At 34.7% G+C, this 14,620-nt stretch overlaps 2 protein-coding genes and 1 pseudogene across 3 annotated transcripts; all 3 read right to left on the reverse strand.

Annotated features, from left to right (window-relative positions):
* Positions 1-2,921: 2,921 nt before the first annotated feature.
* LOC123906746 (metacaspase-3-like) lies at positions 2,922-6,140 on the reverse strand. The gene is made up of 5 exons (XM_045956725.1): positions 5,315-6,140; positions 4,672-5,005; positions 4,173-4,296; positions 3,898-4,080; positions 2,922-3,618 (listed from the first exon to the last, which is right to left on the reverse strand). Exons 1-5 carry the CDS (start codon positions 5,787-5,789, stop codon positions 3,562-3,564), a joined length of 1,173 nt encoding a protein of 390 aa, XP_045812681.1. The 5' UTR covers positions 5,790-6,140; the 3' UTR covers positions 2,922-3,561.
* Positions 6,141-7,271: 1,131 nt separating this feature from the next.
* On the reverse strand, positions 7,272-11,869 carry LOC123906753. Of its 2 annotated transcripts, XM_045956746.1 has the most exons (6): positions 10,947-11,757; positions 10,274-10,412; positions 9,029-10,207; positions 8,127-8,314; positions 7,993-8,070; positions 7,272-7,603 (listed from the first exon to the last, which is right to left on the reverse strand). In XM_045956746.1, the coding sequence occupies exons 1-6, from the start codon at positions 11,681-11,683 to the stop codon at positions 7,600-7,602; spliced, it is 2,325 nt and encodes a 774-aa protein (XP_045812702.1). In that variant the 5' UTR covers positions 11,684-11,757; the 3' UTR covers positions 7,272-7,599. The 2 variants fall into 2 exon arrangements, with proteins under 2 accessions (XP_045812702.1, XP_045812693.1); XM_045956737.1 differs by having other exon boundaries at positions 7,993-8,314; positions 10,947-11,869.
* A 527-nt stretch (positions 11,870-12,396) lies between these two features.
* LOC123890986 lies at positions 12,397-13,600 on the reverse strand (annotated as a pseudogene).
* Positions 13,601-14,620: the final 1,020 nt, after the last annotated feature.

Consider the following 14,620-nt stretch of genomic DNA (forward strand, 5'->3'; position numbering starts at 1 on the left):
CACAACACAATAGAACAATCTCCGTACTTCAAAGCTTAGGAGAAGTTCACACTTACAACTCAATAACACTCAGGTCCTAAGCTTGCATCAATGAGACACAAGATAGGCTCACAATTAACACTCTAAAATCCCTAAACACACGCTTTGTAAGAACACGATTTTAGATGCTTGAAACCATATGCTTGCCTTCGTATTTATAGTAGTAGAACGACTTGGGCTTCAAGACAAAATTAGGGCTTCTAGAATTGCGGCAGCAGTGATATATTTTTGAAAACAATAGTTATATTTTTGAAACCGCAAAAATATATTTTCCAAAAATATAATTCTTTTGGAAAATAAAACTAGGGTTTAGCTGCCTCATGAAACACATTAAACACGTGCGCCTTCTTCTGTAAGAAACCTTGACATAATTCTTCAAACAGATCTTCAAAAGATTGAGTAGAAAATAATAACATCCAGCTGGCGCGCGCAGGAACAGAGTCAGGTGTTGTTCCAAAGTGTCACAACATTTGTCACAACACTTGGGGTCAGCACACTTGTCTCAACACTTGGCTAAAATATGTTTTTGCAAAATGTAGCCAATCATACAAAAACCCAACAAGTTTCATCAAACCCGTCAATTTCATTTTTTTCGTCATGTGGTGGTTGTTGCGTGCCACGTCCAGAAAAGTAGAACACCAATGAGTCTCCTAACTTGCAGTCCTTCACCAGCCACTTCAAAGATTCAATTATATTCCTTTTTGTCGGAATGAAATTTGGATCCTTCTGTTCTTCTGCAATTTACAAGTTTCACAATAATATCAATCTCTTACTATCTTTTTACCATTACCACTTAATCTGTTTCTAGCATATAGGAAAAGTTGAAAATGTGATGAAATATACCTTTTTTTTTACAATGATGAAATATAACTTGATAAAACAAAATTGAGAACTTAATTTTCATCTTTTGATGGAATATCCTAGTCATGTAAATACATTATAGTTCAGAAGGAGCTTTCAATTTAATTTTGTTATGCATTGATTAAACATTGAAAATAGAATTGTATCAAAATAAAAGTTTCTATAGCAGATACCTATGAGAACACGTATGGATTGAATTGGGAATGCAAATTTCTCAACCAGTAGATGTTTCATGTTGATGACATCATTAACGGTTCCCTTGAGCGTGTATCGTCTTCCGCTGTAACTATATGTAACTCCACAGAGAACCGCACGTTTGTTATTGATTGTAGTTGTGGATGACAAAGACGAGGAATGGCCTGGTGCAATTCTGCTAGCAGTGTGTAGTTGAGTTTGGTTGAACAATTTCGCTCCTAAACAGTTTTCTCTTGATTGCTTATAACCTGAAGTTGACTTGCAAACAACTTGGCAGTGGCACTCACAGGAACGGTACGTAGTTGTTTTTGTTGGTACTACAAACTTTGGTTTACAATCACTGCAAGCAAGTTCTTTTTCCATAGTATAATTTGAACTAAGAAACTTATGGTGATCTAATTCTAGGCTAGCACCATTGGTTCTGTTTGTGGTAATCGGAATATAATAGGCTTTGCTTTTTATGGCTTTTAATTTATCACCATTGTTTGATCAGGCCAAGTATATATGCAGTCAGCAAGATGAATATCTCTATAGAAAAGTTTTCAACTCAAACTTTGGTTTCTATAGCTCCCCGAAACTGGTAAATCTCTCCATACTGATATATACTATATAGTGAATGTGAAACTGAGCTGAGCTGAACCTAAATCATGCTTAAATTGCATCTGTTTGGCAGATCCGAGACAATGAGGAGAAGGAGAATCTTTCTGTTTCATCTAAGATAAGATTTATATATGTCTTTAAATCATGATAATTGATCACTTACCATCAAGAACCAGATGCTGCAACTTGTTCTAGATTCTCTCTTGCGTTATAGAGAAGGAAGAACCACATATGATACATGTTTTATTTTAAGAAGACTATATTCTTTGTATGCAACTTGAAATTGAATGCCGTGGAAATTTTGATTTGGTTCTTAAATTCATTCCTAATTAGTTAAATGGTGGGATATGAGAATGATGTCAAATAACCGATTATCCCAAAAGCTTAAGCTCTTAGGATAGAGCCACATCAATGGTTTTATATTATTTCTAACACGCCCCCTCACGCAAGAGCCCACTTGGGCTTGAAGCGTGGATAATGCATAGGCCCACCTACCATATGCTTAAATTCCACTTTTTAATTAGAAAGTGAGGGGAGCGGGGATCGAACTCTAGACCACTTAGTCATAGAGGCTCTGATACCATGTCAAAGCCTCCTCCACGATCCGCTGGGCCGCCTACTATCAATTACTGATCGGGCCATCCACCATTTATATCCGCGCCCCAAGCCCAATAGCGCTGGGCGCGAGCGGGGGTGTTAACAAGTCCCACATCGGTTGCGAGATGGCCTGAATAAGTGTTTATAAAGTGAGGGCAATCCTCGCCTTACAAGCCGGTTTTGTAAGGTTGAGTTAGGCCCAATACTCAATTCTAAGAAATGAGAGGAATCTAGTATGAAAATGTTACATGGCATGGATGAACTTTGTAGTCATCATACAATATTCTCCATTTCTTCTTTTTTCGAAATTTAAACTATATGTTTTTCGGTCTCTCTCTCTCTCTCTCTCTCTCTCTCTCTCTCTCTATATATATATATATATATATATATATATATATATATATATATATATATATATCTATCTCGATTGCTCTTCAAATCATCATAAACAAAGTTACAACACTTCATTAATGCATTAATAAATTCATGAAATATGATATTTTGACACAAATCTAGGCATCGACACTGTATACATTTATTATACGGTTTTCTATATTTTTATCTGGAAAAGCTCATATAACATTAATTGATCTATCTTAGCAGGAAACAAACAAGAATAGAACACAAACTTCAACAATGCAAAATAGATAGCTATATAAATCATAAATATACATATTAGGGGGACAAACATCTATACGAGTCTAAAATATCTTAATCTACATCAATATTTAGGAACAGATAGTGTTTAGACAACACAATACAATACAACATAATCTTGTTCAAAAAAAAATACAATACAACATAATATACTACTTCCCTTGTTTTATTAAAACCAAATTTCACCGACTGGACACGACTCTTTTTCTTCCAACAGGACAGACCTCCCCTGCCTGTTATGTTATGCATCACATTAGAACCGAACCAACTTTGAATTGACATCAAACTCCTCAGAAGACGAGAGTTAGTTGTAGCTCTTGCAAAACGAATTTAGAATAAACTTCATGTAAGTTATGGTATGTTGTAAATATATACAGTGTGTAATAAGTAAATTACATTGATAAGATATGGACTGATCAAGAACTTTGAATAACTGATGTAATGTATCGGCTGATAGTGCTTCCAAGTGTCCCTAGAAAGCTTTTGTATAGCTGATGCAATAATAACTTTCCTGCTTTAGCTCAATGAGCTGCAGAGTACATCACATTAAGAATGTGGCCATATGCCAATTTAAGTTTTTTTTTTTTTTTTTTTTTGTTTCAACGTGCATGCTCAAAATAATATTCTCGTATGAACATCAAATTCCTCCGATGCTGATAAAAGAGGGTCCTGCAATGCAATATTCCAAACACTTCATGAATTTACTACATTAGGAACCACTAGTTATTATTTATATATTGAGTATTGGATTAGTTGGTTATAAAATACTGATATTTAGTGAGGAAAAACAAAATGAAGGTATCAATGCTTCTTCAAAGAGACAACTTATGTAGCTCGTTTCATTTCCTGTATCACAGATGATGCATATTTGGGTATGAAAGACAGATGTTATTGGATATATATACTCCTTAAAAGAAATAGCGTCTGAAGAGTATGATGTACGCCTACCTGGTCAATTCTACGGTGAAAAATACGTTTCAAGAACCCACTGAAGTGTTTGCTTCGTTGAATCTTCGCAATATCCTCGTGCAATTTTTCTAGCAAACTGGCATATGTAATTCCAGGATGTTCTCTGATTATTTTTGTTAAAAGATAGGTCATAACACCGTTCATCTCTTTTCCTCCAAAAGCCTGCACAGGTTGGTCACAACTCAAGAAAAGAAGGAAGTGAACAAGTATGTATGTCTATTGCGTTGAAAAAACAGATCAAAAACTATTCTTACTGCAGTATCAGCAGCTAACTGACTATCTTCACAAGCACTGAAGCAAATGGCTGTTCCACCATTTGTACGTTTAGTAACAGGTTCTGTACTGGAGGGATTGTTATTCATCCATTTCCAACTGCCACTGCAAGCATATATGCATACAAGAGATAAATCAATTATATTTCGAAGGACTAAGTGAGATTTGGAATTGAATAGGAAAGAGATTTTTTGCACTAGGTCTTTGATTTCTATTCAACGGTTTAGATAGACTGACAGCAGATTACAAAAAATTTGGATTGATGGATTAGAAGCAGAAAATCAAATGGAAGAAAATAAAGCATTAAATATATGTCCATGAATGTATAGTTTAGTGGTATGGATTGAGACGCTGAAGGAGGACTATGAAGAAGGTACATGATTCGATCCTGCTGCAAACAAAATTCCCTCTCTCCCTAACAATTTAAACACTAACATATACTTATCAAAATAAAACAAAATTGAATATATATCAACTTACTTGTCCTTTTTATAAACATGCATGAGATCAAGAGTCGTTCCACTATGACAAGCATCAATAATAGCATGAAGTTTAACACCTTTCTTTAGTGGCTCAACAATGGTAGAATTGATTTCATTGTCGGTGATCATTCCTTCTCTAATAAAATCAACAGGGCAAATAGTTTCATCAAGTCCATCAATTTCATCTTCTTTGTCATCTGCCGGTTGTTGCATACCATGTCCAGAGAAGTAGAACACCAACGAGTCTCCTAATTGGCAATCCTTCACCAGCCACTTTAAAGATTCCACTATATTCCTCCTTGTTGGAATCAAATTTGGATCCTTCTGTTCTTCTGCAATTTACAGATTTCATAAATAGTATCAACCTCTTTTCTTTTCTTTTTTATCGCAGGCAAAATAGTATCAATCTCATCAAAACATGATTCTAGCACACATGAAAAGTTGAAGATGTGATGGAACATAACTTGATAACACAGAATTGACATCGACACATTAATTTTTATCTTCTATGACATATTCTAGTCATGTAAATTATCGCATTATAGTTACTAAGAAGATTTCAATTTAATTTTGTTATGCATTGATTAAAATAAACATAAAGCATGAAAGAAACAAATAAATATTAAGTTTCTAGGAGATACCTGTGAGGACACGTATGGATTGAATTGGGAATGCAAAATTCTCAACCAGTAGAGAGTTCATGTTAACAACATCATTAACGGTTCCCTTGAGCCTATACCGTCTTCTGCTGTAACTAACTCCACAGAGAACCGCGCGCTTGTTAGCAGTCATAGTTGTGGACAACAAGGATGAGGAATAACCAGCTGCATTGTGTAGTTGATCTTGGTCGAAAAATTTGGCTCCTAAACTATTTTCTCTTAATTGCTTATAACCTGAAATCGATTTGCTAACACCTTGGCACTCACAGCAACCATATGTAGTTATTTTTGTTGGTACTGTAAACTTTCGTTTGCAACGACTGCAGGCAAATTCTTCTTCCATAGTATGTTTTGAACTAAAAAACTTATGATGATCAAAGCAAGCACCATCAGTACTGTTTCTGGTAAATGGAAAAAAACAGTTTTTGCTTTTTCTGGCTTTTAATCTATCACCCATTATTATAAGTATATATGCAACTATAGCAAAGCAAGAAGAATATATATAGACAAGTTTTCAACTCAAATGTGAAAACAAACATATACTAATTGATATCAATTCATATTAGTTTGATAGATTGACAACTTTCACCTTTGTTGATGCATTTCATTTCATAAGTTGAAAATTGTGGACCGTTACATAAACTAATATGTATTATAAAAAAATGTCAAATGTGGAATCCAATCCCTCACAATTGGAGGATGCATAATGGTAACCTTTTTTTGTGGTGAGGCACCACAATGGCAATTCTGGTGCTGGGCTGGAAACTCAAAAGCTGAATTCACATGAGAAGGGATTTTCTTTTTGGTTCTAGAAGGGATTTATTAATTTACTATAATTGAATAAGAAGAAATTAAGAATACTTTGTTATTGGTTGAGGCATCTCATTTGTGTAGAAGATGTGATTTTACCAATTATTCTGCATTAAATCATCAAGAATCAGATGCTCTTCTCTTAACTTTGGTTTTATGTAGCCCCCAAAACAGGTACGTCTTCTTTCATATTTTTTCCTCACTTAGATGCACGTGTGTTTTTTAATAAAAAAATAATCTTTTTTGGTTACATTATAAAAAAAATAATCTACCAATGCTTATATTGATAGTAAACTTCAAAGTCTTATAACTACAATATTGATACATTTGAATTAAATCTCCAAAAATAAAATAAAAATTTGCAATTACCATTACTATTTTTAAGCTAATGGTCCTAGTAAACCTTCAATAACAAATTAACAACTGTTTTTCTTTTTTTACAAATATAACAATTGGTTTATAAAACATAGATAATAATGACAAAACCTAATTCCCTTAGTTGTGAAGAATTATTGTAACTAATAAAATAAAACCACTAATATCAAAATCAAATATTTTTTGTCACATAGCCTATTAGCTAAAAATTTCACCCTTAAGGTGGATAAATGGAGTGTCGGGATTCGAACCCCGACCTCTGTATATAAAATGTGATGTCCTTACCATTTAATCTAAGCTCATGGGGACAAATCAGACATTTAATCATAATAAAAATTTCAATGTTTATAAAAAAATAATAATAATAATAATAATAATAATAATAATAATAATAATAATAATAATAAATAAAAGAGGTCGGGGTTCACGAACTCAAATGTAAAAATCCATGTATAGTAAATAAAAGAGCCACAAAATATGAATTTTGTGAAATTTATTATAATAAAAATAACTATATCACTGTTATTGTTAATATAAATACTTATTTTTTCTTTCTTTTTAACTAAATTAATTATCTTTCCTAATCTCTCTTAACAATATCAAATTCATTTGCAAATTCACACAATGTGTGGTGTGAACTCAATTACAAGTTACTCTAAAATTTTACATTACATAATTAGTAAGCACTTCTATATCATATAGTACATGTAATTAATAGCCTCAATTTTATTTTTATTTTAAATCACTAAGGATATGCTATTTAAACTGTCACTATATTCATTGTCTTGTTCATATTTTCACTTCACTCTACACACTAATCGTGTAAGGAGTTCACTTGAAAGACCTCTAAGACAATTACAACAGTTATACAGACTTCAGAAAACAACACTACATGATAATATTGGTTCTCTTGCGAATAAACAGGATAGCGGGATAATACAACATATAGCGAGTCAAGGACAAATTAATTGAGACCATTCTACGATAAATCTATGCAGGCACCATAACTGAGGACGATCAACCTCAAAAGCTGGATTTTCTCTTCTAGATCAACTCCTGCTACTGATTTTCATTAACATCATTCAGCTGCAAAATTTTAAAGGAGAAAAATACTAAATTTGAGATAAATATGACATCGGCATGCCTACCACTGCAATTGCAACAAGACAATAAGATAACTGAAACCAACTAACCAACTTGTTCTGTTTTTTTGGCTTTGGCAGTAAAAGACATTTTTTAGTTCTTAATATAAACAATCAATAATTTGATCCACAATGCACTCAGTTTATCAAAGGTTGCCAACTCAGACACTAGTGCATATTTTAAGATATTGAAATCTCATAATAATACACTCTACTTTAAACAAAGTAGTGACTACGACGTCTTTCAGTTAGGAAGACAAAATAATAGTTGGCTTAGCTGATAAGAGAACAAAAACCATTCTTATCATCAATTTATAGAGAATAAACAATTACCAGTCTAAAAATGGCCAGCATTTGGTGATCCACTGTCCAACACATTGATTTGACCAGATATTTTTGCCTTGCAAACTGGACACATGAATCCAACAGAATCTGATTGTATTTCAGAATCAACAGCATCGTGGTTAAACTCTATTCCACACCATACACACGTGGTTGTGAGCTGATTATTGTCATCCACATTTAACATAACTTCTTGTGATGCACATGTCCCTTGCACCACTATGTTATTTGCCAATTCAGCTGACACATCTTGAACACTTGCAAAATCATACTCAAGAGAACCAATATCTTCTAACCTCAATTCCTGGAACCCCTGTCAATGAGGAACAACAAGAATAATATTCAAGGTTAGATCAGCACTGTTAATCAGTTCAGCGCGTCATGGGTGGGTAGTAGTTAATTGCTGCATAAGAGAATTTGATGTCCATGATGCTAGATTCCAATAATGAAAATTTGCATTTACCGATGGTTCAAATGAAGAAATAATAGATCAAATAAGAAATGTACTAGACATGTTTGTTTAAAGTAAGCAAGCACGTGGTCATAACCTAGCAACTAGCACCGCTCAAGTCTCCAAGACACCTAATCTAAGAGTAGGAGAAATGTTCAAGGCTGATGAGCAAGTAAGATACCATGCAAGCATTTTTAATCTCAGTATAAATAAAGGGGCTAGATTGATAATTTCTTCATCTCGCCAAAAACAAGCAAGCCCAAATAAGGAAATTATTTTTTCCCATTTAAGATATATAAAAAGAACATTCAAGAGTGAGAGCTTTAATCCCTGGTTCACCGAAGGCATTGTAAATAATGAAAACTTACAGCAACAGATCAATACAAAATAAAACCTGAATATATTAGAGACATAGATGGAGGTAAGCATGGTAGACTACAATACATGCATAAAGGGCTTCAAATTAACCATTTTCTAACATGACCCGATATAATACTTGTAGGAGCATTCTCTCTACTTTGCAACAACATATATGAAACCCTGACAATAATGGCAAGGATAAGTTATACATTATACCTTGTCTGAGCTAAATGCAGAAAAAGAATCCATAGATTGTTCTGGGGATACAGAGGGGTTAGAAACCATAGATTGGATCACATTTTCTTTAGAAGTTAGCATTGCTGTCACTTGAACATTAGCAACACCGGGTACATCCTTGCAGCCATCTAAACCAATTTTCAAGTCACTTTTATTACTATTGTTTTCGCCAAGTCTAAGATCCCCCTTAGTATTAGTGCAACCAGAATTTTCACTCTTCTCATATCCAGGTTTCATGTGATTCCCAAATGAAGGAAGCAACGGGACTTGAGAAACTCCTTGCAGATCAATCCCAGAATGATCAAATCCCTCAACAGTCAGCGCCGTATCACCTTTTCCTTTAGAAGTATCAGGTGCATCAACATTTTTATTATTCACAGATAACAAGCCTGTGTTATCTAGAAAACTAGACGTCTTTGCATTAATAACTCGGTTATCGTTGTCAATTTTCTCTATTGTTCCACCCATGGGTAAACGAGGACTATCTTGCTGATTTAAATCGCGAACTACATTTGGGCCAATCAAGCTCTCTTCCATTTGCTGTTCACTGACCAGAGACTCGACGTTTATGTCTTCATCTAAGTCACCAGCTGCAATTTCTGAAACATGAATCGTATTCAGTTTAGAGGAACATGGTTCCATGACAGAATCCTCCACAATAGAGTTTTGAGCAATTTCGATGAGGGCATCCATCTTAGAGATCCTTGAAGGCATCTCATCTGTGACTGGAGACTCTTCTGCTCTCAAGACATTAGGCTGACCCGGCAAATCTTCAGCTTTCCTCAAATAATTCCTTACATGTATCCCAACATGACTATTGTAGCGACGCTTTTCCAAAAACACTTTATGACAGAACTGGCACTCAAACTTCCCATCTTTAATTATAACTCCATCTGAAACAGATGAACCAAGTCGATACCGCCTCGTCGTCTTCTGATGAATAGACAACAGGTGCTCCAAGTACGCATCCTTCTCATCAAAGGTCATGTTGCACTTGTGACATTCAAACAGATCATGTATTTGCACATCTGCAAGGTTCTCCATCTCCAACAAGGACATTTCCTTCAACCGTTCATTAGAGACGGACAAACCAGACACATCCGAGTTAGTGGCAACAATCTGCCGTTGATCCTGCTCCTCGTGAGCAACACCTGCAGACTGCAGTGTAACCCATTAACCTCCAGAATAATATCACAACAGATCAACAGCAGCAGGGTTACTTACATTTTCAGTAGTCACTCTCTGTTCTTGAAGTATGTTTTCACTCCTATGACTGATTTGTAACTGTAAATCAGAGTGACCAAAACGAGACTGCAAATAGGAAGAAACTTCTTTGCAAGACACAAACTGCTGTCCACTAGGGCTGGAGAATATCAAACAAGAAAACAAATAAGCTCCAAAAAGCAAACCAACACAAACATACAAACAAAATCCAACTATATTTAGGGTATGTTTGGATTGACTTGTTTGACTTTACCTACTTGCATAAACACTTGTAAGACTGTTTGGGAGACCTTATAGAAACAGCTTACTACATGTTCGTAAATTGTTTTCAACTTAATTTCATAAGCTCTCTAGGATAGCTTATCAAAACAGCCTATAATTTATACGAAAACAATTTAACTATATTCTATCTTTTTGTTATAGAAATAACTTATAAATAAGCACTTAATTAAACTATTTATCCAAACATGGGCTTACACGGCGAGCCGCGAGAAAGTCCTTTCACTCCTAACTCATTGATAAACAAAGCACATTAATGCTATTCCAAATTAACAACAAAAAAATCACATTACTACTCATACATGTAAGTTTTGCAATATTATGATACAAATGATATAAATGTGTTATCCTAACATTGAAGAATATAATATCGAAAACAAAAATTGCATTAAACCTTATATATCTCCGGCAATAGATCCAGGCACGACCATCTTTCCTCTTCAAACTAAGCAAAAGCTTCCAACCAAGAGGTAACACATCTCCAAAATCAGCAGCATCAACAATCCTCCTCTTCCTCCTCCTACTTCCCCACTGACCAACCAAATCACTCAAAAACCCTAACAACTCATCTTCCTTACTTAAACCCTCCGTCCTTCTCGCAATCTCCGCCTCAAACGGATGCTCCACCATCGACAACACATTCAAATCAACAGCAACACCATTCTTGTTCACAATCTCCATCCCTCTATAACAGTCATCCAAATGCACCTTCATTTTAGGTTTCCTCCCTCTCTTCCTTTTCCTCACCTCACCGGAAAATATCACCGGCGGCGAAATTGAAGGAACTACAGGCTGAAGAAGCTCAACCTGATCGAACTTCGGATCTTCTCTAATAAACTGTTTGAGGTAATCAACGATGATACGGTGGTCGGAGGGAAGAACAGGAGTTGGAAGAAGTGGCGGTGCACGACAACGACGGTGAGATCGGGAGTAGGTTTGACGGTGAGAACCGGCGCTGTGGTTGAAAGTTGAGGGATCGATTTTGGGAGTGACGATTTGGCGCGTAGATTTTAGGTCGAAGGAAGAGAGAGAAGAGAGAGAAAGTGCTTGAAGTTCAGAGTGAGAGAGAGTTGTTGAATCAATGCAAGTTAACCACTCCATCTTAACCGTTGATTCTTCTTCTTCCTTCATCTTCTTCTTCTTCAATGTTTCTTCAGCTCAGTTGTGAAAATTGAAAATGTTTCTTCAACTTAATTAGGAAAGTTTTTATAGCATAATAAATTCTTAGTACAATATATTTACTTTTGTTTATTTGTTTTTTGTAAATCATTTACTTTTATTTTACTTGACTTTGAATGGTGTTTTTCTCCTTCTTTTCTTTTTTGGTACAATTTCTTCTTGTTTTCTAGCACCAAAATAAACTGCTTGTAAGTCCTTTTTGTTTTCCTTTTTTTTTTTTTAGGGATTTTGGATTTTTAAAATTTTAAAAGGTTTTTTTAAAAATCTATAAAAGTTATAAATTGAAATTTAGAAAAGTATATTGTATGTCCACAAATCCAAACTCAATTGATAAAAATGCTAAAATTGTTAAGTCGGACGCAATTAAGATTTCTCGCAGTTCGATTTTGATCGGTTTTGAGACAAAAACCCATCCGATTTTCATATCATTTTCTACACTAAATCGCTACCCAGGCACATCCTCTCATTCGTCCCAATCCTGGCTTTCCCCCGCGTTATTGTTGTTGGTTCCAACTTCCAACAATATTTACAAAGGGATGATATTAGGTAGGGAGCGGGAGTGAGAGGGGAAGGATGCAAAAAAAATTTCAGTGGTTTGGAACATGACTGGCACCTTAGACATCAAGTAGGAACTAGATGAAAAAATTTGCATCATGACTGGCACCTTAGACATCCACAAAGCAAGTGCGCCCAACCCGATGTACATAATCTTCATAGTGGTTTGGAACATCAAAATTGATCACAAATTCGAGCTCCTTGACATCTAATCCCCTGGCAGCAATACTTGTTGCAACCAACAAATTGCAGACATTGCTTTTAAAATCAGATATTGTGGATTCACGGTCTGTCTGATCCTTAGCCTTATGAAGAGAAAGACATGGATAGCCATGTTTCATTGGATCCATGAACAATGCATCACATTTATCCTGTGAGTGGACAAATACCAAAATCTTTCCTTTCTCATATACCATTCTCCAAGTAGTTCCAAGAGTCTAAGGAACCTCTCATTTTCTGGCCTCACCTCAACTAACTGTGCTATATCTTTGTTCACAACACTCCTCCCACCAACTTGTATTTCAACAGGTTTATTTAAAACCTTGCGAGCCAAAATTTCAACCTGGCGCGGGAAAGTGGCAGAGAAGAGAACGGTTAGACGATCTAGCCGAATATTCTGAACAATTATTGTGATTTGTGGTTCAAAGCCCATATCAAACATCCAATCTGCCTCATCCATGACCAGATAAGTTACTCTACGCAGGTTAGTTATTTTTCCACTACTGGTGCATAGTATGTCAATCATCCTACCTGGAGTACAAACTATCTCAGTACCACGTTTCAACTCACTGATTTGTTGAGCAAAACCAGAACCTCCATAGACAGGAACACACCAGATACCCGTTACCTTTGTGAACTTCTTCATGTCACTATGAATCTATTGAACAAGTTCTCTTATAGGGACCATAAGAAGCCCAATAGGTCCATCTCCTGCAACAACTGGTGGCTGATCCTTGATATGCCTCAACATTGGCAGAACAAAAGCAAGTGTTTTACCTGACCCAGTTTTGGCAATGCCTATGCAATCTCGACCACTCATAATTACAGGCAATATGCCTGAGCTTGAATAGGCATTGGCTTTTCAAAGTTTGCCTTCTTTATTGTCTCTAAAACTTTACAGTCTTGGGAACATCCATGATTCCTTTCCATGTATCTTCAACTCTAACTGCTTCTTGTATAATACAACTTCTTCAGGAGTCATCTTTGAGATCTCTCACTTCAATATAGAAATTCTTTTTGAATGGTATATAGTCGATCTTTGAGTGATCAACTAAAAGAAAGCTTTTCAACTTTTGTTTTCTTTACTCTCTTCATAACATAATAATTGCTAGATTTACTTATATTTTTTCTTTCTGACTTAGCATTGAATCATGCACTGATAGTTGAACCAAGTAGTATACAACTTCTCAAATAGTTAATGTAATCAATAATATTGATTCATATTTTTTTTCCTCATTCCCCAACGGAATTAACCAGACAACGTTTTATTAGTTATCCAAACAAATGTTTCCCTTCTCCCTTTGTTTGAAACGTCGAATGGCAAAGTAAACATTTGACTTGTATTCGGAGATTTTTTATTTTCTTTTACAAAATAAATAAATTTTAGTAGTCATTTTTATATTCGGAGATTAGCTGCAAAAAATTTCTTTCATTTGGATATTCTCTAGAAATTGTCCAAATTAGACATTGCCTGTGCAAAAATAGTACCAACAGCAAAATATAATGCCGTAGTGCAAATACCTTAGTTAATTTTCTATAAGTTGTGTATGCTTCAATTTCAAAGTTTTAATTGAAAGGAATGTAATTTTGATCCAGTGTTTTAATTATTTCACTACATTGTTTTTTAGGCAGGTGTTAGTAGTTATGTTAGTTTTAAGGATCAAACCCAAAACTTCTTGATTTAAAACCCATGTCCTTCGGTTCACCGACCTAGCTAACTTCACGGAAAAAGTTAAGAACAGACTAATCTACTACTAATATATTAAAATCGATTACTACCAAAGTTACTAATTTATCCTTATTACTTTTAACCACGTTGCAAGTTTTATATCCTTCATTGAAATTTCACTAAAAAATAAAAAAATATATATAGAAAGAATATAAGATAAATACAAAAAAAAAATGATATGCTTAAAAATAGAAACAAAACAGATTATAGATTGGAATAAAGCAGAACAATATATACTCATAAAAATAGCAACAAAACAGATTAATACGATCAACTCAATAATCTATTAAAAGAAAAAAAAAGAATAAAATCTATACCTATATATATAGAGTCAGGATCCGTTGACACCAACTAGTTTGACACCAAATGTTACACCTCTCAATAAC

This window comes from Trifolium pratense, linkage group LG1, assembly GCF_020283565.1.
Source record: "Trifolium pratense cultivar HEN17-A07 linkage group LG1, ARS_RC_1.1, whole genome shotgun sequence".
In the NCBI taxonomy this organism is placed as follows: domain Eukaryota; kingdom Viridiplantae; phylum Streptophyta; class Magnoliopsida; order Fabales; family Fabaceae; genus Trifolium; species Trifolium pratense.

Excerpts from the sequence above, each read along its gene's own strand:
- LOC123906746 (XM_045956725.1), bottom strand. The coding sequence starts at position 5,789 with ATGGGTGATAGATTAAAAGCCAGAAAAAGCAAAAACTGTTTTTTTCCA. Across the intron at positions 4,297-4,671 it reads CATGTTTATAAAAAGGACAA|TGGCAGTTGGAAATGGATGA; the intron begins GTAAGTTGATAT and ends ATATGCTTGCAG. Across the intron at positions 4,081-4,172 it reads AGTTAGCTGCTGATACTGCA|GCTTTTGGAGGAAAAGAGAT; the intron begins GTAAGAATAGTT and ends CAACCTGTGCAG.
- LOC123906753 (XM_045956737.1), bottom strand. The coding sequence starts at position 11,683 with ATGAAGGAAGAAGAAGAATCAACGGTTAAGATGGAGTGGTTAACTTGC. Across the intron at positions 10,413-10,946 it reads TATTGCCGGAGATATATAAG|CCCTAGTGGACAGCAGTTTG; the intron begins GTTTAATGCAAT and ends GATATTCTCCAG. Across the intron at positions 8,315-9,028 it reads CTGCATTTAGCTCAGACAAG|GGGTTCCAGGAATTGAGGTT; the intron begins GTATAATGTATA and ends CCTCATTGACAG.